The sequence below is a fragment of the Gadus chalcogrammus genome, chromosome 16 (assembly GCF_026213295.1).
Source record: "Gadus chalcogrammus isolate NIFS_2021 chromosome 16, NIFS_Gcha_1.0, whole genome shotgun sequence".
Classification (NCBI taxonomy): Eukaryota; Metazoa; Chordata; class Actinopteri; order Gadiformes; family Gadidae; genus Gadus; species Gadus chalcogrammus.
The window spans coordinates 21,610,447-21,635,377 of record NC_079427.1 but is presented as its reverse complement, the minus strand read 5'-3'; the positions used below and the strand labels follow the sequence as shown (position 1 = coordinate 21,635,377).

The following is a 24,931-nucleotide window of genomic DNA, read 5'->3' as shown; positions in this document are numbered from 1 at the left end:
GTTTTTTTTATATAATATTGATAATGTGCCATTACACCTACATTCAAAATAAAGAAAGGGATTTACGTTGTATTGGTTCCTTCTGATTAACATATCAAATATGTTAAAAAGTTCAATATTGATAAAATACGATTGTAACTTTAAATATTAAAATTAAGTGTCGCCTATTATCGCTGCATGCGCACGATGCATCTTATCACCGCGTTCGAGCCATGGACATATATAGAAGGTTCCAGCCTGTGAAAGGGGCGTGGCCATGCCTAGTAGGCCTGTCATTAGACGCTTCCCACAAGGGGGCGTTTTCCAAGGGCCCACATTGGCTCGTGCACCGCTGCCCTCCTAGTACTGAGCAGCCTCAGCTGCGCGCCCACTGTTATCTGGACGCACAGCGGAGTCCCGTGGAGCGGAGCATCATGGCCGCTCGAGAGGACCTGTACTCCAAAATCCTCCCGCGGAGACTCCGGCAAACCCGTCCTGGCACCGTGAAGTGTGGATCCAGTCTGGACGTCCTTTTATCCATGGGCTTCCCCCGACCAAGGGCGTGAGTTGGCCTGGCGATATGTTTTATATTATTCTCCAAGTAATTTGGTCCATTGAAGTCATATTTATTCAAGCAAAAGGCAGTGGAACTTGGATGAGATGAGATGAATGAGATGAAGTCCATTGGGGCGCTCCTATCTACTGTCCCTGGCGTGTCGCGCTTGAACCTTCAAGCGCTCATCTCCACCGCTTCCACTCTGTCGCTCATCTCCATCGCTTCTGTCTGTCGCTCATCGCCACCGCTTCTGTCTGTCGCTCATCGCCACCGCTTCCGTCTGTCGCTCATCTCCACCGCTTTTGTCTGTGAGTCGCTCATCGCCACCGCTTCTGTCTGTCGCTCATCTCCACCGCTTCTTTCGCTCATCGCTCTATCTATCGTTCATCTCCACCGCTTGTTCATCTCCACCGCTTCTGTCTGTCGCTCAACTCCACCGCTTCTGTCAGTCCGTCGTTCATCTCCGACGCTTCTGTCTGACGTTCATCTCCAACGCTTCTGTCTGTCTGTCGTTCATCTCCACCGCTTCTGTCTGTCGCTCAACTCCACCGCTTCTGTCAGTCCGTCGTTCATCTCCGACGCTTCTGTCTGGCGTTCATCTCCACCGCTTCTGTCTGTCTGTCGTTCATCTCCATCGCTTCATCTGACTTGTAGAAAAACGCAAAGGTTCTTCTTTTTGCCTGAAGCAAAATGCTGTGGTTTGTTGAAGTAGGCTCCCGCCTGCCGCTATAAGTAGCCTGTACGTTCTAATTTAAAGTCACACCATGACCATGTCTGAGCCGCCTGTGTATGTAGATGTTCATCATGGAGGACATTTCATGATCCAAACTGATGCTCTTCCCACATTGGAGTCATACTGTCTTACTTTATGGAGTGGGACCCTTTAACAACAACATGCCTCAGACCATCTTATACAATGTAGTTAATATTAGTAACACTCTATCTCTATACATAATAATAGTAGCAACCCCCTATTTCTATTCATAATGTGAGTATCTCTCAATTCATAATGTTGGCAACACTTTATCTATTCATAATGTGAGTATCTCTCTATCTCTCTCTATTCATAATGTTGGCAACACTTTATCTATTCATAATGTGAGTATCTTTCTATCACTCTATTCATAATGTTGGTAACCCCATATCTCTATTCATAATGTTAGTTACCCTATATCTCCATTCATAATGTTAGTAACCCTATATCTCTATTCATAATGTTGGTAAACCCATATCTCTTTTCATAATGTTAGTTACCCTATATCTCTATTCATAATGTTAGTAACCCTATATCTCTATTCATAATGTTAGTAACCCTCTATCTCTATTCATACTGTTATATTAACCCTCTATCTCTATTCATAATGTTAATTACTCTATATCTCTATTCATAATGTTAGTAACTCTCTATCTTTATTCATAATGTTAGTTACTCTATATCTCTATTCATAATGTTAGTAACCCTTTATCTCTATTCATAATGTTAGTTACCCTATATCTCTATTCATAATGTTAGTAACCCTCTATCTCTATTCATAATGTTAGTTACTCTATATCTCTATTCATAATGTTAGTAACCCTCTATCTTTATTCATAATTTTAGTTACCCTATATCTCTATTCATAATGTTAGTAACCCTCTATCTCTATTCATAATGTTAGTTACCCTATATCTCTATTCATAATGTTAGTAACCCTCTATCTTTATTCATAATGTTATTAACGATCGACACGATTGCGTTGATCTCTAGATGCACATGTTGGCCTCTCCATCCAGCGGTGGTTTTTATGGGAGCTATGACTGGCATGATGTTGTTGTGCTGAGCTCCCACTGTAAACCCAGCCTCCTTGTGTCAGATAGCCTTCAGCAGCCCAGACACCCTGACCTCCTCCTCCCGTCTACTGCTCCTCTTGTTGTGGGAGAATAGCGGCTCGTTGGGATAGAAACTACGAGAGAGAGAGAAGCAGAGCCATGCTCCCCCAGCTCCAATCTTCAGTGTTAGCCTGATTGTCTTGGGTGTTAACTCACTGTTCAGTCTCACTATAGGACGACCAAAACGGGTTTGATTCAAACATCTCTGGACACTCTTTGGTTTGATGGTTAAGGAGAAAAAACCTTATCTCATCGAGATGAAGAAGGAGATGTTCCATGTAGAGAAACGAAGAGAGGCTTTTCTTTTCTTCTTGAAGCTCTTCTATTTTGATGTTTTTTTTATTACCAAAGCGTGCGCGGTGCGCACACGCACACACACATACATACATACATACACACATACATGCACACATACACGCACACATACACACACACGCACACACGTGGGGGTTTTGTAGTAACGGATGAATTACTGAGTAGTCTCCAGGCTGTGTCCTTGTCCGGAGCGTGTTTTAAATGTGGATCTTGGGGCCCTTCAGTGCTCAGAGCCCCGCCCTCTCACCTCATGGGTATCGTGCTGCATTAGACTGGCCAGGAGTCCAGCCTGTCATCCTCCTCCTCTTCACTCTACACACAGGCTCACGTGTGCGCCCACACACAATTCCAAGGTTGCAAAATGTTCCTAGTTCCTAGTCTTCCTGAAACTAGAGGTGCGTCCGTGGGGCCCTCCTTCACCAGAGGCCCCCCCTGTCTGGCTACGGGGGCCACCTTCATTGGAGGGCGACGCCATCCCCGTGGGTTGGAGTCTCCTTTGAATGGAGTGGCCGCTTGTGGTCACTGTAGCCGGTTTGTACCGTCTTCTACAAACCTAGTAGAGAGTTATCAATTATTCCTCGTACAATTTATAACTGGCTCCTATGCATCATTAACCTTCTTCACAAATAGCTCTTTTTATATTCATGATCAGTTTTCACATCACTGTCAGAAAAGGGTTTGGGGCCTTCTGGGTTGTATATAATTACAACCCAGAACCCAGGGTTCAATGCCAAAAATGCATGCATGTAGGTAGCCCAGATCAGTCCTGTGTGGGCACACAGGGTTTATTTAGTGAGGATGGTATTGGATTGAAAGGATCAGGAAGCAAAGTGGATTATATCTGGGTCTTAATCTCACTCCCAATTTAATGGTGTGTGTGTGTGTGTGTGTGTGTGTGTGTGTGTGTGTGTGTGTGTGTGTGTGTGTGTGTGTGTGTGTGTGTGTGTGTGTGTGTGTGTGTGTGTGTGTGTGTGTGTGTGTGTGTGTGTGTGTGTGGGTGTGTGTGTGTGGGGTGTGTGTGTGTGTGTGGGTGGGTGGGTGGGTGTGCGTGCCTGTGGATGACATTTTGTGTGTAAGTATGTGCGTGTGGAGTGTTTAGCAGAGGTTCCTTTGCGTAATTGTTTGTATGTTGTTTTGTTGGATATGTACTTGAGGATCCTGTGTTTCTATGCGTGTTGGTGAGCGTACTTGGATGCGTGTGTGCGGTACATAAGCCATCTGGGCTTATAGTATGTTTGCCAGGATGCGGGACTGAACTGGATCCAAGAGCCAGTGTCCTTGTAGCTTCTGTCTCACACACACTCTGCTCTGGGACACTGCAGGGAACCACTGCCTTGGACCAATGGCCAACTCCATCCGCCCAACGCAAGCATTTCTGCCCCCGTTGACGGGACTTCTAGAGGAAAGATGTGGTTGATTTCACCCTAGCAAGGGACATATCAGCTGAACTATTTCTAAACTAATCACCAAAGCTGACCCATTTCTGTAGCTTCTTAATTATCTGCTCTGACATTGTACCCTGCTACACACTGAACACACGTGAGGAATTCCTAATCCGAAGATCTGAAATATTTGGGTGGATGAAAGAGTTTACAGCTGAGTTATGTAACCCATAGTGACGTTGAACTAAATATTCCTGATTTTTGTCCTTAATAACCATTGAGCAGACACGCCACATTACTGCCTCTGTATGTTTTACTGATGCAAGCCATGACTTCATCAGATCATTTCTTGCTCTGCTCCTTTGGGAAATAAGAGCTAATCTGGACGTGGAGGTGAAGTGGAACATTTGTAATATCATGTCCTAGATTTCAAACAACCTACTTAATCAACAACTTCTTAAAGTAGGATTCATTTATAGATGATCATTTTCCATCTGACTAAGTAGTCTACAATACAGCAATTCCTATGTAAATTAATTATTCCTGTATGAAATATAGTGAGGAATTAATACATTAATGTCCTTTAATGTATTATTGCTTGACTTATTATTGCTGTTAAAACAACTTTATGTTTTGATGATTTTGGCCAGACAACATACATAAAGACACAAATAGCAATATCAGCAGTAAACAATCTACATCTGACGATGTCATCCAACATGAAATACTAATGGCCCTTTTACAAAACAAGGAAAGACTTTACTCATCACAGATATTTGTGTTGTATTTAAAATCTCTATCTGTCTTTATGCCTGTATGTCTTTCTGTCTGTATGCCTGCCTCTGTAGGCCTGTCTGTCTGTCTGTCGCAATGTCTGTGTTTGTGCTGGTTTCTGCTTGGTTGGAGGGGATCAGTGTGTGAGGGAACACTGAACAGTCATCTGGTATCTGTTGCTTTTGTCTGCCGTCCATCAATTAGGGCTAACGAGCGAGCAAGAGGACGGGAGGAACACTGGGTTGTTTGTTTGGGAAGAGAAGAGGTTATGAAAGGCAACAAACACCAACGTCAACACAAACACCACATGAATCTCCAACCAGCTTTAGCTGTTCATCATTTTATTTAGCGACCTACGGCCAGCTTTAGCTCTACATTATAAGCAGTCTCTTTTGTAAGCACATTAAGTTAGTGCATTAAACAAAGATATACCCTAAAAGCTGCAAGAATTATTAAGGTAGATACAAGGTTCATAGAGCCAGGTGGGACAGTGGCAGGCCGGGGTTGTGTGTCTGATGAAGACTGTCTGATAAGCGCAGTGTCTGATTTAGGCTGTCTGATGGAGGCTGTTTGATGAAGACAGTGATGAAGACTGTCTGATGAAGGCTGTCTGCTGACGGCTGTGTCTGATTGAGGCTGTCTGATGAAGACTGTCTGATGAAGGCTGTCTGATGAAGGCTGTCTGATGAAGACAGCCTGGCCCACTGGTATCTTCACTACATCCATGTTTACTTCCGACACTAGTTTTTTAATGTAATCTATACGCAGCGTTGTGTTAGTCTGGGACGAGTTATCCCATTAGGTGAGAATGGAGCCGTGTTTCAGCTCACCATAAACAGACGATCAGCGTGTTTGTTGCAGCGCTCCATAAACAGACGACCAGCGTGTTTGTTGCAGCGCACCATAAACAGACGATCAGCGTGTTTGTTGCAGCGCACCATAAAAAGACGACCAATGTGTGTGTTGGAGGGCTGTTTAGGGCTTCCCTTATGTGTGTGAGTGAGCGTTCGCAGTGTGTGGTCAGGTTGGTAAACAGGATGTAGGAGGATGCATGAGGCCTAGGGGCTGTGGGGGGGGGGGTTGTGTGTCTGGGGTCAGCTGATCCGCTGCTGGAGGATCTGAGGATATTTCCCGACGAGTGCTTCCGTTGGCGACGCAACGGTCAACAACACATTTTTGCACTTGTTGCTTCAGTGGTGGCTGGGGGTAAACCTGGAGTAAAACAGGGAGTGGCTCAGAACATCCCCACATCTGTTACGCTTCAAAGTTGGTCAGAGGCTAGCAACAGTCAGAATGGCAACAGGTTCTAGTTTTAAGATTTTTCTGTCAATTTCTGCTCATTTGAATATCCTTGGTGTTCTGAACGCGTGTTGAGCACTTTGACAGCCATGGTGGACAGATCAGGCCATGGTTTGAAGAAGTGCTGTGAGCCCAGTGTCAGACATCAGCACCTGTGTAATAAACAGACTCATTCTTCTTCTTTCTTGACCTTTCGTAAAGGCCTTCATGTCACATCGGTTTCTGATGATCATTTCCATACACTACACTGACTCACACATTTTTTTATGCTCTCCGCTATTTTGGTTCAAGGAGTATGCAACTCTGAGTAGCAAGAATCCACTTCTGTGGAAAAGTGGTGAGCAAGAAGGTGGACAGACATTGTGATTCAGCCTCACAGCGGCTCATCTTGTTAGCTGCTTGTCCCACAGGTAAATGGCTGCAGATGTCTGTCTCATGAGGTAACCCTATGAGGTACGCAACACTTTGATTCATACGATTTAAAAAGCTGCACACAGACGGGGGCTGGGGGGGTCTCCTCACGAACCACTTTCAAGTCATCGCGATGGACCAGTACCATTTGCTTTTTTCCGATGAAGAACAGATATGTTCTGCTCAGAAACACTCCTAATGCCTTATTCCTTATGCTAATTCTAATGTTTACTTATTCAGTGTTTGGGATAAGCAGTTCTTCGTTAGTAAGAAAACCATTTGGTCACCATGGACTATCTCTCTCCATTATTTACATACAACATGCTAGTCACTATCTCCGTTATTTACTGGAGGAAAGGAAACAAGAAGTCACATTCTCCTCACACACACGTCGCTGAACTCCTCATAAGGGTTATGTTTCACCACGATGTGCTGCCTAAGAGGTGCATAATGCTTCAAAGGGGCTTTGCACCTCTCTGCGCACTCTCTGACTCTCTGTGGTGGCTTTGTGGTCACCTGGTGTGTGTGTGGGCGTGCAGCTGCCAGCATCACACACACACACACACACGCATCTGCACTCCTGCACCCTGGATGTGGCATGCTGATGCTGATATGAATCTGCTAATAGCCCACACACCACATGAATTCCATAGGCACATTACAGACTGCTCTGAGGAAATACCCTGCACCTGTTTCTGCCACCCCAAATGCTTTAAGAACACGCCTGCACATTAGAGCTTACCACACTGATGTCCCTCACTCATCGTTCTTCTGAGCCAACAAGCCTTCAACAAGTGTGTAAGTGTGTGTGTGTGTGTGTGTGTGTGTGTGTGTGTGTGTGTGTGTGATTCTGGCAGCTCACGCCTACACACACACCCAGTGACCACAAAGCCACCACAGAGAGACAGACAGAGTGTGCAGAGAGAAGCAAAGCCCTTTTGAAGCATTATTCACCTTTAAGTGGGGCAGCACATCCTGGTGACACATAACCCTTATGAGAAGTTCAGTCTGCAGGGGAAGGCATAATCTAACACAGAGACAGCCATGCACTATCCAATGCATCATATAACACAGAGACGGCCATGAGCTATCCAATGCATCTTCTAAGTTTGTGAGGTGTATGATGGGGTCGTAAGTGATTGTTATTCATTGGCTACTTTTGGTGGGGGCAGGAATCAGGATTGTCGTCCATCATTTGCGTGGATCACTCCCGATTGAAAGGTTCTGGGGTCAAACCCCAACGACCGCAGTCTCCCACCTATCTATGAGTATCTATAACATCTAGAAATGAGTCACTGTCTGTTGTTTGTTGGATAGAAATGTCTACTAAATTAGTAATTACTGAAATAGTGAATAGTTGTAGGATTACTAAGCCCTGTTGGAGCAGGAACCTTTCAGCCACCAGATTCAAGGAGCAAGGAGATCTGCCAAAACATTCTTCATTTCCTTCCAGTAAAGTTACGCAGACCAGAACTATCCCTCCAGAAAAGTGTTTGAGCTAAAGGAACCCTGCCCTCGTATTCCACATATAAATTTCCCTGTGAAACAGATTCATACGTAAAAATAACATAGAAACGTTTGTCATCCAAACAGAACGGGTTTGAACTGAAATAAGTGATTTTTGGGTTGATGCTTTATTCACACTAAAACAATCTCACTGAAGACGAGCAATTCAGCACCGTTTTGAAAAAATAATCTCTGTCTATACTACACACCTTTTATAACACATCCATTGACCTTTCAGGTGCACGATGCGTACGGTGGGCATACTTCATAGGGCCATGACAGAGCAGGGAAGCTGCGTCAGGACTGACTGACCCAATACGGGGCGCTGCTGACAGGGCAGGCCTCGGCGTTTCCAGGAGGCTCAGGCTGGAGTAGTGTGTGCGTCAGAGTCTTGCTTTTTTAAAGTGGATGTGTCCTTACTCACCTCAACACTAACCCCAACCCTTCATTGAGTGAGGATAATCATGGAGGGCAGGTGATTGTTGGTGAGATCATTCCCTCCCATCATTCCCTCCCTCCCCCCCACACAGAAGAAATATCAATCAGGCCCTTTCTATCGCTTTATTTGTTTGTTATTATTATGCTCTTGTTATGGTTGTTGCCATGGGATAGAATCATCATCTCACATGTGCAACTTCACCCCCCTCCCTGGAGAACCGCAATCAGGAATCAATGCTAATCATATTCATGGCTTGGCCAAAATCAGTCGTTACAGCAAAAGCCTTTCATCATCAGGAGCGGTGCAAGGACCTTGCTCAAAGGCAGGTCAGGCCATGTCTGTTTCTGTCTATCGTCACAGCTACAGGCTTAAAGCTCCTCCACCGGCCTCCACCTGGAAAGGGCAAGGTCTCAGTAGGGGAACAGTGGGGAGAGATGAGAGAAACATAAGAAGTATTCTGCGCTAGGCCAGGGAGTGACACTGACCTCTATCAAACAGGACAAATGGCTACAGTAAAAAGACTCAATCAGAACGTTGGACATCTGGGCGCATGTGCGTAATGCTGTTTCAGCTAAATAAAGCGCTAGGTCAACAGGAAGCAATGAGATAAACAGGCAAAGTGAAACAGCAGCAGGGGGAAACCACCACAGACATGAACGAAGCCTTCCTTCTAGCAGCCGTACAGCCCTGTCCTGGACAAGGCTCTCCCGTCCTCCCCGTCACATGTTGGCTCTTCCACATCTGCACGCTAAGATCTGCTGCAGTTACTGAAGGGGAGGAGGGGGCTGCTAGGGTTTCAATTATTTACAGCTCCTCGTTTTTCTGCTTTTCTTTTTCTCCCATTGCATTGTACCCTGTCAAGTAAATGCTCGGTAGAGAAAATGAAAGAAGCAGAATAACTAGGAGCTGTAAATAATTGAAACCCCCAATTGGCCCCTCCTCACCTGATATATACATTTTAATGCTCTTATCAACATGGAGAAGTGAATCGGCTTGCCTTGTGCAAATGTTTTTTTAATTGATAACAACATTGGCATACAAAAAAACATTGGACGATACAAAAAAAAAGCCTATCGTGCAATTAAACGATGAACATACAAACATACCGCGTTGAACATAGCAGTCAGGCTACTGCTTCTTTGTTTTGAGCCAAAGAAAAAAAAAGAAGAAGAATTGCGTTAATTGCGTGATAAAAAAATGTACGCTGTTAAAATTGGTTTGCGTTAACGCCGTTAATAACGCGTTTAACTGACAGCACTAATATATATATATATATATATATATATATATATATATTAGTGCTGTCAAGCGATTAAAATATTTAATCGTGATTAATCGCATTAATGTCATAGTTAACTCACCATTAATCGCAAAAAAAAATCTATGCTAAATATCCCTTGATTTCTTTGTCAGATAAATTTTTCTCATGTTAATGCTCTTTTCAACATGGAGAATTGCATCGGCTTGCCTTGTGCAAATGTTTTTTATTGATAACAACATTGGCATTTACTGATCAAAACAGGACGAGACAAAAAAAAGCCTATTGTGCAATTATACGCTGAACATACAAACATACTGCCTTGAACATAGCAGTCAGGCTACTGCTTCTTTGTTTTGAGGCAAAGAAGATTTTATTTATTTTTAAATAAAATTAATTGCGTTAACCGCACGATAAAAAATTAACGCCGTTAAAATTGGTTTGCGTTAACGCCGTTAATAACGCGTTTAACTGACAGCACTAATATATATATATATGTATAGGGGCATCCTCATCATATATATATATATATATATATATATATATATATATATATATATATATATATACATGTATATATAAATCTATATATCAGTGTGTATATGGCCTCCTCATCTGATATATATATCAGTGTGTTTATGGCCTCCTCATCATATTTATTAGTTTGTATCGGTGAAAAGCAGGGGCCTGTATACTAGGTCTGCTGTATCACTAAATATGAATGTTGATGTTCCCGTTTATTAGGTGGACAATAGAAAAACTTGGCAGACTTCCTGTGTCTATAAAAGCCTACTTCGTCTTGTATTGCTCACTGTTGTTTTAGTCTGTAAGAAGAAGTGAAATGTGTTACAAAGCATGAACTCAGAAACACTTCCTGTGGTTCTGAAATGTTAATAGATCCTTTTCTGTGCTACTTTTAGTTCTGTAAAACATGTTGCTTTCATTCAACATCTCTCAATCTCATTTCAAGACACCTTGCACCTTGGAATTTCCTCTTTTTGACCATCAAGATGATTTTCAATTAATCAACTCTCTCTCTCCCTCTCTCTCACAGTCTGAAAGCTTTGGTTTCTACTGGAGGCCGAAACGTACAAGCAGCCTGCGACTGGTATGTTCAAGCCATCAAACACACAGTACATGCATCATACAAGGGTCAACAGTCACACCGTAAATGTGTCTGTACTGCCCTCTGCTGTACAGAAGTTGTATCACACAATCTGTAAAATTGTAACAGAACAGTCTCACCATGTAGTCTTATCAAACTTCCTGTTGTGTAAATGACAATTAGCCATCATACTTATTCAACATTATTATTGTTATAGTAGTCGGTCAGAGGATTCACCAACAGACAGTCAGTCGGTTAGAAGAGGGTTCACCAACAGGCAGTCAGTCGGTTAGAAGAGGGTTCACCAACAGACAATCAGTCGGTCCGAAGAGGGTTCCCCAACATTAGGAGTCAGAAGTCGACAACGTCATGATATCTTGTTGATGTAATGGTGTCGTAGTTTCCACATGTGTTGTAATGTGTCGGCCTGCTGTGACTGTACAGGCTGTTTTCCCACGTGGACGACCCGTTCCTGGACGACCCCCTACCCAGGGAGTATGTGCTCTACCTGCGGCCCAGCGGACCGCTGCAGAACCAGCTCTCCCACTTCTGGCAACAGAGCCGCGTCAACTGTGGCAAGAACAAGGCCCACAACATCTTCCCCCACATCACCCTATGCCAGTTCTTCATGGTGAGCCTCTGGAGGAGGAGGAGCCTCTCTGGAGGAGGAGGAGACTCTCTGGAGGAATCTCTCTGGAGGAGTCTCTCTGGTGGAGTCTCTCTGGGGGAGTCTCTCTGGAGGATTCAGCACACCTAGCTCTGTGTATTGAGTTCCTCTGGAATGAACCTGCTGCCTCCTAGGGGTCTAGGGTGGAGGATACAGGCCTACTGCTACCCCCTAGTGGTCTAGGGTGGAGGATACAGGCCTACTGCTACCCCCTAGTGGTCTAGTGTGGAGGAAACAGGCCTATTGCCACCCCCTAGTGCTCTAGTGAGTAGGGTACAGTCCTACTGCCACCCCCTAGTGGTCAAGTGAGTAGGGTACAGTCCTACTGCCAGCCCCTAGTGGTTTAGTGAGTAGCGTACAGGCCTACTGCCAGCCCCTAGTGGTCTAGTGAGTAGGGTACAGTCCTACTGCCACCCCCTAGTGGTCTAGTGAGTAGGATACAGTCCTACTGCCACCCCCTAGTGGTCTAGTGAGTAGGGTACAGTCCTACTGCCACCCCCTAGTGGTCTAGTGAGTAGGGTACAGTCCTACTGCTACCATTGATTTAACATGGACGGTATTTTGACTGCCCCCCCCTCAGTGTGCTGACCAGAACGTGGAGGCCCTGTGCGGGGCCCTCCAGGGCACCGTGGCCCAGTGGAGGGGCCGCTTCCCCAGCCCGCTGCCCCTGGACCTCTACACCTCCTCCAACTTCATCGGCCTTTTCGTAGAGGAGCAGGTGGCCGACGTGCTCAAGCTGTTCGCTGCCGACTTCGCCACCGAGGCGGCCCGCAAAGCAGGTAACTAACTAAATATAGGTAACACCTTATAGTGATGTGTACTAACTATAGACAGGTAACACCTTGTAGTGATGTATACTAACTAGAGACAGGTAATACCTTATAGTGATGTATGCTAACTAAAGACCGGTTAAACCTTATAGTGAGACAGGTTACACCTCATTGTGATATATACTAACCATAGACCGGTAACACCTTATAGTGATATTTACTAACTATTAGGGATGTAACGGTACACAAAAGTCACGGTTCGGTACGTACCTCAGGTTTGAAGCCACGGTACGTTACAGGACGGTACGGTTCATAGTTACTTGTTTGTCAACAACAGAGAATGGCCGTAGATCAGCAGCAATGAAAACACCAATAAACTTGGTTATGGCGCATTTCTGAATTCCCAGACAGGGGTTGTTGAAATAGAGTCGTGAACTGGGTTTGCACAGCTCGTTATTTTTTCAAAGCAACGGTGATAATAACACCTGGATGGTGCCTTTTCAAATGCGTGTGCATGTTAAAGTGATGTACGTAGAGACAGAGAGCCCTCTACGTAGGCGGAGAGCCTGTCGGAGTCTCGTAGACCCTCTCCGTAGCTTACGTGCGCATTCAAATATTTTTAACTATCCGTTGACGCAACGGAGACAGCAAGGGCTGTGATTGGTCCTCTAACAAAATCATTTCCGGAATCACTTCTCCGGTTTGCCATTGCACCTTATTTACTTTGTACATTGTTTACTTTGCACATTAAGGACCAATAAAACACCAAATAAGATTTGAAAAGCTTTGGAAGTTTATATACAACACTGCTTACATGGTTAGTCAACATATAAGATCGATCGGGTGACGAATTGCATTGTGTATCCAACTTCCCGACGGAGAACTGCGAATGCTCGAGGGGTCTCCGTGGTTACGGAGTCGGAGTAGTATACTTTGGCTAAACGGTCTGGGGGGAACTCCGACTTCAAGTTTTAAAATCCGCATCGCAAAACAAGCCTTTACATTCACCATATTAACGGTCCACCTCTGTAGAGATATATACTAACTATAGACAGGTAACACCTTATAGAGATACTAACTATAGACAGGTAACACCTTACAGTGATATATACTAACTATAGACAGGTTTTTACCTTAAAGTGATATATATTTACTATAGACAAAGCAGGTTAGGGTTAATAAACTTAAATGTACCCCAACCTAGGCTTATCAAAACTTATTTTGACAATGCTCACATGAGAAACGCTGTGGCAGTTTCAAACAGGGCACTGTCCCCCATAGTGACAAACCATTCACCATGAACCACTGACCAATGACACCACTGCCACCAACCCTTCCTCCGCTGCCGGGCTCCTGGAGCTCAGAGACCATGAACCACTGACCAATGACACCACTGCCACCAACCCTTCCTCCGCTGCCGGGCTCCTGGAGCTCATTGAGGAGACCATGAACCGGCCTGACTACTAATACACAAACGCTCCTCCCTGACTCTCGTCCCTCCTCCTGGTTTCTTCGGGGCAGTAGCACTGACGTGTCTCTTCCTGTAGAGGTGCAGGTGGAGCCCCACAGGAAGCAGCTCCACGTGACGCTGGCCTACCACTTCCCCAGCCAGCACCTGGCCACCCTGGAGAAGCTGGCCCGTGGCATCGAGGTCAAGCTGGGCTGTGATTGGCTAGCGGTGCTCTTCTCCAGGGACATTCGTTTCGCCAACCACGAGGTATCTGACCTTAACAGAGTAATAATACACACATTTAAAGGGGTAGTTCGGAATTTTGGACATAGGGCCTGATTCCGAAGTGAGCATTGGTATTCTATATCACTGGAGACAGTTTTCAACACATTTCATTCAGTCCTTCTAGTTGCAGAGTTCGCTCGTGCTAGGCTAGCGCAAGTCAACGGGCAATGCTAGCCTGCTATTAAAAACAGTCTTACCCACTCCACAGTACACCCGAGGTAAATCAATTATAACGCCAGACTATAGATTTAAATGTCTGTGTTGATAGAATAATGTTAGAAATAAAACTAACCTTGCATCGCATGAATCATCGAGGGACTACTTTCTCAGCAGAAGCGGAATTCTACTATGCGCTGGTTAGGTTTGTAACCGAATCACGACAGAAGAACGTAAACAGAGAAGCGTGGGGCAGAAGCGCAATTGAACGACTAGGCAACATGATGGTTCAGTGTGCTTTTAGAAATTGTAGAAATAAACGGTACAGATGGCCACCACAAAGTTTCCACCAATTTCCAGTGTGAGATCCAGAAAGGACTCAACTGTGGCTTGTTGCTGCTGGCTTTGACATCAAAACACTGGCACGTTGTACGGTTCGTTGGATACAACAAATTCCTCACAATCGTCTTCAAAAGCAGATGCATCGCTAACTGATCTTGTGATAATGGGATTTGACTTGTGTTGGCTTGGTTTGATCGCTAACTTCGTTCACTGTACTCTGCGTTTGTAGCAATGACAGCGGCAGATAACCTAGGTATCAGTCCGCCGCTGCCGTAGCCTACGTACAGGAATATAAACACTGCTGCTGAGACCCCGCAATTCCCTCAAAATGCAATGCAATGCAAGGTTGGTTTTATTTCTAACATTATTCTATAAACAGACATTTAGATTTATAGTCTGTCGTTATAATTGATTTACCTCGGGTGTACTGTGGAGTGGGTAAGACTGTTTTTAATAGCAGGCTAGCATTGCCCGTTGACTTGCGCTAGCCTAGCACGAGCGAACTCTGCAACTAGAAGGACTGAATGAAATGTGTTGAAAACTGTCTCCAGTGATATAGAATACCAATGCTCACTTCGGAATCAGGCCCTATGTCCAAAATTCCGAACTACCCCTTTAAACCTTTAGGAGCATTTTTACCATACTTAGAAGAAATAGTGGAGGTTATTATTGGGTCTCAGTAGTTGTGTATAGTAAAACACATATAATTGGGTTTAGTAGTAGTATATGGTGAAACACATTTGTCTTCCTCTACAATTTCTACACCCTTCATAACCTCATAAATTATAAATTAACTAATAAAACATATTAAAACTATATATATATATATATGTTTATATATATATATCAGAACGCGCGGACGCACACATACACCGCACACACGCACACACAGACATACACACCACATACACACACTCACATACACGCACACACACACACGCACCAACACACACGCGCGCACTGACGCAGACATTTCAAGACAGGCAGCGCAGGACACCGCATACACACACACACAACGCACACACATGCGCACACGCACGCACACGTGTACGTTCAGACAAACTCTCCCAGGTAAGAAGTTCTGTCTACAGCCTGTAAAAATTGCGACAAAATAAGTGAGGAGACAATTTCTTACGTCGACAACGCAACGGCAGGTCGTTCATTTTATCATATAAAAAACGTTAAATTCAAACAGCGCGCTGACCGGTGTAAGTGCCATATTGGCTCGGCTACCAGATCGGCTCGGGGTCCGTCGTCTGCTGATTACGTCACACAATACGCTATCTACAGCAATAAGGTCTTTTATGGCTTAAATTAAAGAGCCTGTAATGATCTTTCATTTTGAACATAGACCATTCCCAACCTATCTGTATGGATAGTTTTCTTCTAAAAACAAAACATCCCTCGGAATCATCTTGGCTGTTAAGATAAGCCGTCCGTGTTGCCAGATTGGGCACATTTTCAGCCTGATTTGGCTACTTTGAATCACGTTAGGCTGGAAAAACGGGACATATGCCCAATCTGGCAACACAAACCGAAACTAGACAGACCTACTCGCGCTCACACATGTGCTCGCTGTGGTTGCTATGACGACAGCCAGAGCTACAGCACAAAACAGCCAATCGCAACTGTCCCTTAGCAGCCAATCACAATGTAGCCTACGCCCATTCAAGCGTACAGCCAATGATATTGTGTAACGTAATCAGCAGACGACGGACCCCGAGCCGATCTGGTAGCCGAGCCAATATGGTACTTACACCGGCATATCAACAAAAAAGACACACAATCTCTTAAAGAGACAGCGTCCCTATAACACAACGATAACATGTCAATAACACAGTGGTGAATTTTGTCTATAGAGTCCACCACATGACTACACTTTGTTTCACAAACGTAATATTACTCGCGTCCTTGAGCCTCCCGAAATGTCTTGCGATATTGATATCCCCCTGCCGACTGTTTTAGTTGTTTTATTTTTCTAATGTTTTGTGTGACTGTAGGCTACTGTTGCCTGTCTTGGCCAGGTCACTTGAAGAGATGTCTAATCTCAATGACGTATCTTCTGGTAAAATAAATAATAAATAAAATAAACATCTTAAACTCTCACGTCAGGCAGCCAATGTACAATCCGCAATCTTGCCCTCACATCCCCTTTTTCTCCCTCTCCCCCTCCCCCACACAAGCCCGTGCTTTATTTCACTATAGTCAGGTAGGTTGCTGCCGTAGCTGTTGTTCCACTTAGTTAATTTCACTAAGACACTACACAATTTTCAGCTGTTTGTTATTATTATTTTCAACTATAGTAGTTGCCATGCATTTTTTAAATGTCATTTCACTTTGATCCCTGAATAACAATAAAAGCTGTTGAATAATTTATTTGCATGCATAGTATACTAAACTTTCCATTGAACAATTACCCCTGTAACCCATAAATTGACTAATTTTATAATGTAATCAAATGCTCGTACACTAACTGCTTTCAGACATGTGTAAGTCCTGATATTCTCCTGCTATTCTCCTGATGGGCCGTATGTTCGAACAACATATCCTGACATTTGTACCCTGAAAATCTCGTGAATAATACTACCCCTGAGGTAGTATTTTCTCTGTAGGAAATGTCAATTACCTTATATGTGAATGAGGAGTAGAAAGTTTATATTTCTCCCACCACTTGAGTGGGCGTGTTGATGACGCTTCTGCGTCATTGAGTGGCCCCTTAAATGATAATCAGCCTGTTGCCTTTTGTTCTCTAAATGGTTAAAATATATTTAAATGTTGGCACTGCCTTTAAGAGTCATTCGTGGTGAACTGAAAAAAAAGTGTGAAAACGGATTATAAGTAGAAAATGATTATGCTTGCTTCATAACTTAAGAAGAAAATTATTATTCTTGCTTCATTACATAATAGGTGAACCTAAATGTTATATGTTGTAACATTATAGGCAAAATGTTATTCGATTTTGCGCTCAGAAATTTGTTACATTATCGACTGGGGTTTCCACATTATAGCTATTGGTTTAATTACAACTAGGGGTTGAGCGCGCGCAATGAGAAACTGTAGTATAAAACTGTAGTATATTTAACATATGCCAGTGTTCCCCCAGAGTGTATCTTAAGCCTGGTTGGGCTTCCATTAAACCCCTATACGGAAGGCCTTTTGGAGCGGTGGCTTCAGTCAGATAGAGGCAGCCGTCTCTTTTTATATTAGCATTGGTTCACTTGGCATCAAGACTTAAAACAAAGTGAACACAAGGAGAGGATGACTTGAATATCGGTTGCCATTTTTTTTGATTCTGCAAACAATTTTTATGTTTTTTCTCCCTTGAGCTCCAAACCAGGGTTGTTTTTCAAACGATAGCTTCACCACCCGCCAGCCTCCATCATGTTGCGTATCATCCTCAACCTATCAGTGCAACTTAACCAAGCGTTCTCCCACTTTATATCAGGCCCTCCCATGCATGTGCCTTTCTCATATCTTGTTATTAAAGCCCTGAAGACGACAGACTGTTGATGCCCGGGGCGTAATCTGTCCCTGAGCGGAGCGTATCGATGCTCTGTCAATTGGTGACCCTGCCCTGGCTCTTGCCCTAGGCCTGCATATGACCACATACTGGAGGCACAGAACATCCATGACCTTTCTGAGGAGCGTCTCGCAGTAGTCTGGGTTTTTCCCACGCTTATCTCATTCATAGAGCATATGAGATATTGATTCTAATCCTTCGAAGGGTGTAGTACGATTCCCCAACAGCCCCTCAGGCTCTGGGTTATGGTTGCCTCCGGGCACTAGGACCTTCCTGTCTCCAAAACCACCTGGCCAGGTTTCAAGGTTCCCATTTTCAGTGGGATGGAGATGCTTGTGGACAGTAGGGGTACACCAGACATAAATAGGAAGCATAATCCGCTCTGAGGCTGAATGACCTCACATGATAGTTGTGTGACATTGACACTGAAAACAACCAGCTTGGTGTTTTGGTTTCGCCAATAGTATTTTGCCTTTAGTTTACACTAACAACAAAAATATTTATGGTAGCTCAAGCTGCCGTCCTGTCTACCACTCTATATCTAATTCTCTGTGGCGTCCCTGCCCTGCAGAGCCTCCGGGTCATGTACCCCTACGTGCCCCAGAACGAGGACGAGCTGGAGCTGGTCCCGGGGGACTTTGTGTTCATGTCCCCCCTGGAGCAGGGCGGGGCCAGCGAGGGCTGGGTGCAGGGCAGCTCCCTGGCCACCGGGTTGACCGGCCTGCTGCCCGAGAACTACGTCAGCCGTGCCGACGAGGCCGACGCCTGGGTGTTCCATGGGTGAGCGGGGGGGTCAGTCACCACAATAAATGGTGACTGAAAAGTAGGCTCCATTAAGAATGGGTTTCCTCCTAAGATGATCGAACCGATGAACGTATCTACAGATTGATTATACAACCAGTTTTAAGATACTACTATCCCCCTACCAGCCATACCTGTGTCTACTCTCTTGAGCATGTAGGACAAAGCTTGTGTGTTTGCCCAGGATTTACCGCTTGTTTTGCCCTCCCTAGTTCCCATTCGTTCTTCAGCTGTGAGCCCAGCTCTGATAGGACCAGCAGGGAACGGGACCGGGGCTTGTTTGATGGGCTGCTGGACAGCCGTCGCCCTGACAACACCAGTCCAGGGGACACGCCCTCCCTCAGCCTCATCTGCCACCCGATGCAGGTGAGCGTGATGGAGGAGAACCCCTCTATTAGAGTGAAGAGGAACTGTATTCCTGGTTTGAACATTCGAGTGATGCCTTGTGAAAGGCTGGAAATGTAATGAGAATGGGAGCAATAGAAAAAGGCAGTTGAATGAGGTTCAATTTTGCTCTGTAGGTGCTGAGAATGGCCGGGGGCAGCGGTCACACGCGCACGCCTAAACGCACACTCTTTGTCTGTCGCCATGGAGAGAGGATGGATGTGGTCTTTGGGAAGCACTGGCTCTCTCTCTGCTCCGATAGCAAAGGTCAGTATGAACCAATAGCATTATCTCAGAATAATGCAATGAAAAAATCGGCATCTATATTCAATTCAATTACATTTTATTTGTGTAGCCCTTAATCACCATTACAGTCTCAAAGGGCTTAACAGGCCAAATATTTATGACACTCTTGACTATGCTCTTGTGGAAGGCATCATTCATGACTCTGACGTCTGGCTGCAGGTCGATACATGCGCTCGAACCTCAACATGCCTCCCAGCTTACCGATGTGGAGCGGGGGACAGCGGGACTATGACATGGACGCCCCCATCACTGTGTTAGGGTCCACACAGGCACAGCTAGTGGGTGAGTCCTCTGCCCCAGCATGCAGGCCCCTCACTGTGTTAGGGTCCCCACAGGCTAGTGGGGGGTCCTGACCCTGCCTACAGGCCCCTTACTCTGTGAGGGTTGTCACTGTTAAGTAACAACGTTACAGTAGACTCCAAATCGTACGACGTTTGTATTCATACAGAACGTTCTGATCTTGTGATAATGGGATTTGACTTGTGTTGGCTTGGTTTGACCGTTTCACCGGTGGTCAGCAGCAGAGTGTGGCAGGTGAGACTGAATGTGTCTCTGTTCAGGTGAAGCTCTGCTGGAGAGGAACACGGTCCTTGACTTTGTGTACTGCTCTCCCTCACTGCGCTGCGTGCAGACGGCACAGAGCATCCTCAAAGGTGAGAGTTGCTCATTACAAAACCCTTCAGCCATAGTGGCCATGTGAGTTATGTTAAGGCACGATGTGTAACATTGCCTTTAAAAAAGTTACTGCAGCCCAATGCCCAGTGATGGAGAGACCTGTCTCTCCGCCCTCCTCCCCAGACTCAAGCTCAACTGTGTCACTGTGTTTGTGTGCCAATTTGTTTCATATCTGGCAACCCGGGGTATTCAGAGAATAGTGAAGTTGTTTTCCGAGTACATTTATCAAAGGTTTACGTTTACGTCAAAGGTTTTTGTGGTTTTAAACATACTGTTCAAACATACTGTGGTAACCCGGCGCCGTAAATGTCCATCTTCCCCCAATCAGCCAACGTCTGCGTCCGTCTAAGCCCTTCAGGCACGTTTGTTTAACAGAAAGAATACGGGCTGGGTAGCTCCAAACCGAAAAGCAAAAAAGAGTCTTGACTCTGTGAGCCCTAGAGGAGTCTCCGGCTGCGTCCCCGACAACGCCGGTCGCCTCAAGCTCCTGCGTTTAAACGCAGCTTAGGACAAGGAAAAATAACGTCACTTTATCAACTGGCCCTAATTCATCTCTCTCTTTATCTCTCTCTCTCTCTGTCTCTGACCCTGACTCTGACTCTGACTCTGTCTTTGTCTCTGTGTGTGTCTCTCTCTCTCTCTCTCTCTCTCTCTCTCTCTCTCTCTCTCTCTCTCTCTCTCTCTCTCTGTCCTATATGCAGGCATGCAGCAGGAAGGCAAGCTGAAGGTGCGAGTGGAGCCAGGGCTGTTTGAATGGACTAAGTGGGTGTCTGGGAGCTCCCTGCCTTCGTGGATCCCCCCTGCAGACCTGGCCTCAGCTCACTTCTCTGTGGACACTTCCTACAGGTGAGACATGAGCAGACACTGCAGTCTGTACAGTCCCAATAGCAGCTCTGAATAGTATCGTTGCTTCAAATCAATTTAATCAGTGGCCTTTACCTTTTGCAGACCTTTCATTCCCATCAGCAAGCTAACGGTCTCTGAGTCCTATGAGAGCTACATTAGCCGTAGCTACCAGGTGACCAAGGATATCCTGTCTGACTGCCAAAACACAGGTGAGGGACGGACATGATTAGCTTTGAGTGTGTGAGTGCTTGTGTGTGTGCATGCATGCACGTTTGTGTGGTGGTGGACTAAGAGTACATGTTCTCTGTCTCCAGGAAGCAAGGTGCTGCTGGTGGCCCACGCCTCCTCCTTGGACGCATGCACGCGCCAACTCCAGGGCCGGGGGCACCAGAGCCCCCAGGACTTCATCCAGGTGGTCCGCAAGGTAGGCCCACGTGGCTATGGGCTGTTCCTTCTCCCTAAAGCTGCCGGTGGAGAGCAGAGAGCGTCAGAGGAGAAGCCTGCTCCCTTGCTCATCCCTTCTCCCCATGGAGAGGTGCTGAGTGAGGACACGCCTGTGTGTGTGATGTTAAAGACAGAGAAACAGGCCCTGAGGTCAGAAGGGCCCGTGGGCTAGTCAGAGCAGGCAGAGCCAACCAGAGCAGATATCCTTACATTCGCTAGCAGACGTTTATAATGAATGACATTCAAAGCTCTGAAGTGTTGAATCCTTACGGGACCTTGTGTTGTTTGTGTTATGAGGTTACTCGACTGATGAACCCCCCCCCCCACCTCCTCCTCCTCCCAGGTCCCTTACCTGGGCTTCTGTGCCTGCGAGGAGCAGGGGGACGCGGGGCAGTGGCAGCTGGTGGACCCCCCCATCCTGCCCATCACCCACGGCCCCAACCACAGCTTCGACTGGAGGGAGAGCCTGCTGCAGGACTGACCTCCGCCCGCTCCACCCCCTCCTCCAGGCCCGCTGGCTGGTGGTCGTTCCCTGGGGACGCCGGTCTCTTTCTAGACCCTCGCTCAGGTTCTGTCCCTCCACCTCCACACTTTATACTGCTGATTCTTCCAAAATGATTCCTTGTCAGATTTGTTGTTGTTGTTGTTGCCACGGCAACTGAGGGCTAGCCATTACTCAGGGGTCCAATCGTTAAGTCCAGTGTCGAGCAACAGCTGTAACTATGGAAACAGCTATACGTGGCCATGGTGACAGGATGCAGCCATATGGAGGGTAAACCTCCCTGTACGTTTAAGTAAGACAAGTTCTTCGCCCCCCCCCCGCCAGGGAGCGACAGCAGTTCGTCCATGGAAGGAGAAGATGCCAATAGCCACTTTAGAAACTTGAATAAAAGGATCTTTGTGTTTTCTCCTGATTTGACTAACAGAGGCATGGTCAATGGCTCTGATGGGGAACGTGGATACTGAACCCTGACTACTGCTTTATGCTTTACACATCAAACCACTCTCTTGACGTTTCTCTCCTAGGCATGTGTGTGAATCCTTCTAGACATGAAACCGCATCGAGAACCGCACAGAAGTGCACATCGACAATCCTGCAGGGGTCTCTTGTGTTTGGACCAAATCTGAGGCTTTTACCGCTGGAAGAATATTCCCAGTGGTTCTAGTCTATTTATTTTTAACTATCGCTTTCTTTTGGTTATAAATATACATAAATAAACAGACACAACAAGAGTCCTTCTCATAGCAGCATGCCGTGAATTATGCACCATACCTCAGGTATTATATGCATTATTAAGCACATATATGCAGAATTCACAAAAGTATATTTTATTGGTTGATCAGCAGTGTTATGAGTGCCTCTTCTTAACAAAAAATAACATGCAAAATTAATGTCTTCTTACACACTGTCTGGCCGATATTTAGATATGATAAGATGCAAACTATATCATTTAATATGGGATACATTGTAAAATAAGTTATGGTTAACCATAACTTTTAAGTGAAGCTACCTGTCGTCCATACTTCAACTCTCCCCACGTCCCATCAACACCTCAAACTAACTTGATCGCCTTCATCAACGGTTTCTCAACATATAAACAATGTGTTGTACTGAATTAGGGGAGCTTGGCTCAATATGCATCTTATGAAGAGAGACACACCTGTTTGGTTTGTTTGGGTTATGGATGAAAGTATATGAAGAACACAGAACAAAAAAAAGAGAAATATACATTGTATTGAACAATGTGTTTGTAACTTAGCTTTACTGACACAGGGTTGCAAAAAGTGTGTGCGTGTTTGTGTGTGTGTGGTAGGGGGTCCGATGTGGCCCTTCATTTGATGAGCATGGGACGCACAGGACAGTGTCAAGGTTATTTATATCTGAATAAGGGTCAAGGAAGAAGCCATGCTCCCATTTACAGTGTTCTGTGGTTTATTTATTGTCACAATGTAGGCCTATCTCAGAGTGTGTACAGTGGTTAATTTATATAATGAGCTTATTTTGAATGAAGCACATACTGATTTATAATATATGAAGGGGCAGAGCAGTTTATGTGTAAGCCTGTCTATTTTGTGTGAAATGTAGCCACAAATCCTATATGTTATTTACAGAACTGTAACCTATATTTTCATATGGTGTTTAGAATGAGTTGAAATGATTCGATTTATGAGACAGCCAAATTATATGTGTAATTTTCAACAAAATGTACAATAAAATAAATGCATAATTACAACGCAAAGCAATAAACACAAATGCAGAAAGAAGGAACCAAAGCGAGTTGTTTTATTTTAAACAAATACTTCTGAATTCTGTAAAATCAAAATAAAATGTTTAAACCAGTTGCTTGTGGGGTTATGTGGTGTTTCATCCTAAAGCACCTCACACATTTCACCAACCAGGGGTGTAGCTTTTTTGATTTAAACTTCCACACCCCACTGAACAATGCTTTCGATCTTATCTCTCTGATTTAAACATCTACACCCTATTAAACAATGCTCTTGATCCTATCTCTCTGATTTAAACATCTACACCCTATTAAACAATGCTTTTGATCCTATCTCTCTGATTTAAACATCTACACCCTACTGAACAATGTTTTCAATCTTATCGCTCTGATTTAAACATCTTCACCCTACTGAACAATGTTTTCGATCTTATCGCTCTGATTTAAACATCTTCACCCTACTGAACAATGTTTTCGATCTTATCGCTCTGATTTAAACATCTACACCCTACTGAACAATGCTTTCAATCTTATCTTTATCTATCACGCACTAGGCTAAAACAGAGGGGTGACAGGGCTTTTGCAGTGGCTGCCCCCCGCCTTTGGAACGAGCTGCCGCCTGCAGTCAGAAACGCTCCTTCCATCACCATTTTTAAATCTAGGCTTAAAACACACCTTTTCTCCCTGGCCTTTCCTCCCCTTTTGTGATATGTCGTTTATTTTATATGTTTTTATCTATGTCTATGTATGTGGTATGTGTTCCTTTATATGCCTCTTTGCACCATGTACGGCACTTTGGCCAGTGAAAACTGTTTTTAAATGTGCCTTATAAATACATTTTACTTACTTTACTTACTTACTTTATGATTTAGACAACTACACCCTACCGAACAACGCATTTGATCTTGTCTTTAGATTTTAAACATCTACAACTTTTGCAGATGTTTAAAATCAGCTGAAGCGTCTCATTACAATGCGGCCCCTGGAAGCCCCAGCCACCAGTTCTGAGCAGACAGCCCGGTTTGGTGGAGCAAACGGCACTCCGAGAAGTGGAGTGTTTCCGGCCTGGACGTGTGTCTGGGTGGAGGGAGAACCTGCAGACTCCTTCATCTCTATGGATTCTGTTCCCCAAGAGCTGCCAAACTGGCTGCTAGGGAACCTCCTGGG

General features: G+C 44.9%; 1 protein-coding gene across 1 annotated transcript; it reads left to right on the top strand.

Annotated features, from left to right (window-relative positions):
• Positions 1–63: 63 nt before the first annotated feature.
• On the top strand, positions 64–24,090 carry LOC130406435 (ubiquitin-associated and SH3 domain-containing protein B-like). The gene is made up of 14 exons (XM_056612017.1): positions 64–541; positions 10,843–10,896; positions 11,338–11,524; positions 12,141–12,339; positions 13,878–14,047; positions 18,655–18,863; positions 19,097–19,250; positions 19,406–19,535; positions 19,734–19,856; positions 20,135–20,227; positions 20,951–21,095; positions 21,198–21,304; positions 21,410–21,519; positions 21,883–24,090. Exons 1-14 carry the CDS (start codon positions 213–215, stop codon positions 22,018–22,020), a joined length of 2,148 nt encoding a protein of 715 aa, XP_056467992.1. The 5' UTR covers positions 64–212; the 3' UTR covers positions 22,021–24,090.
• Positions 24,091–24,931: the final 841 nt, after the last annotated feature.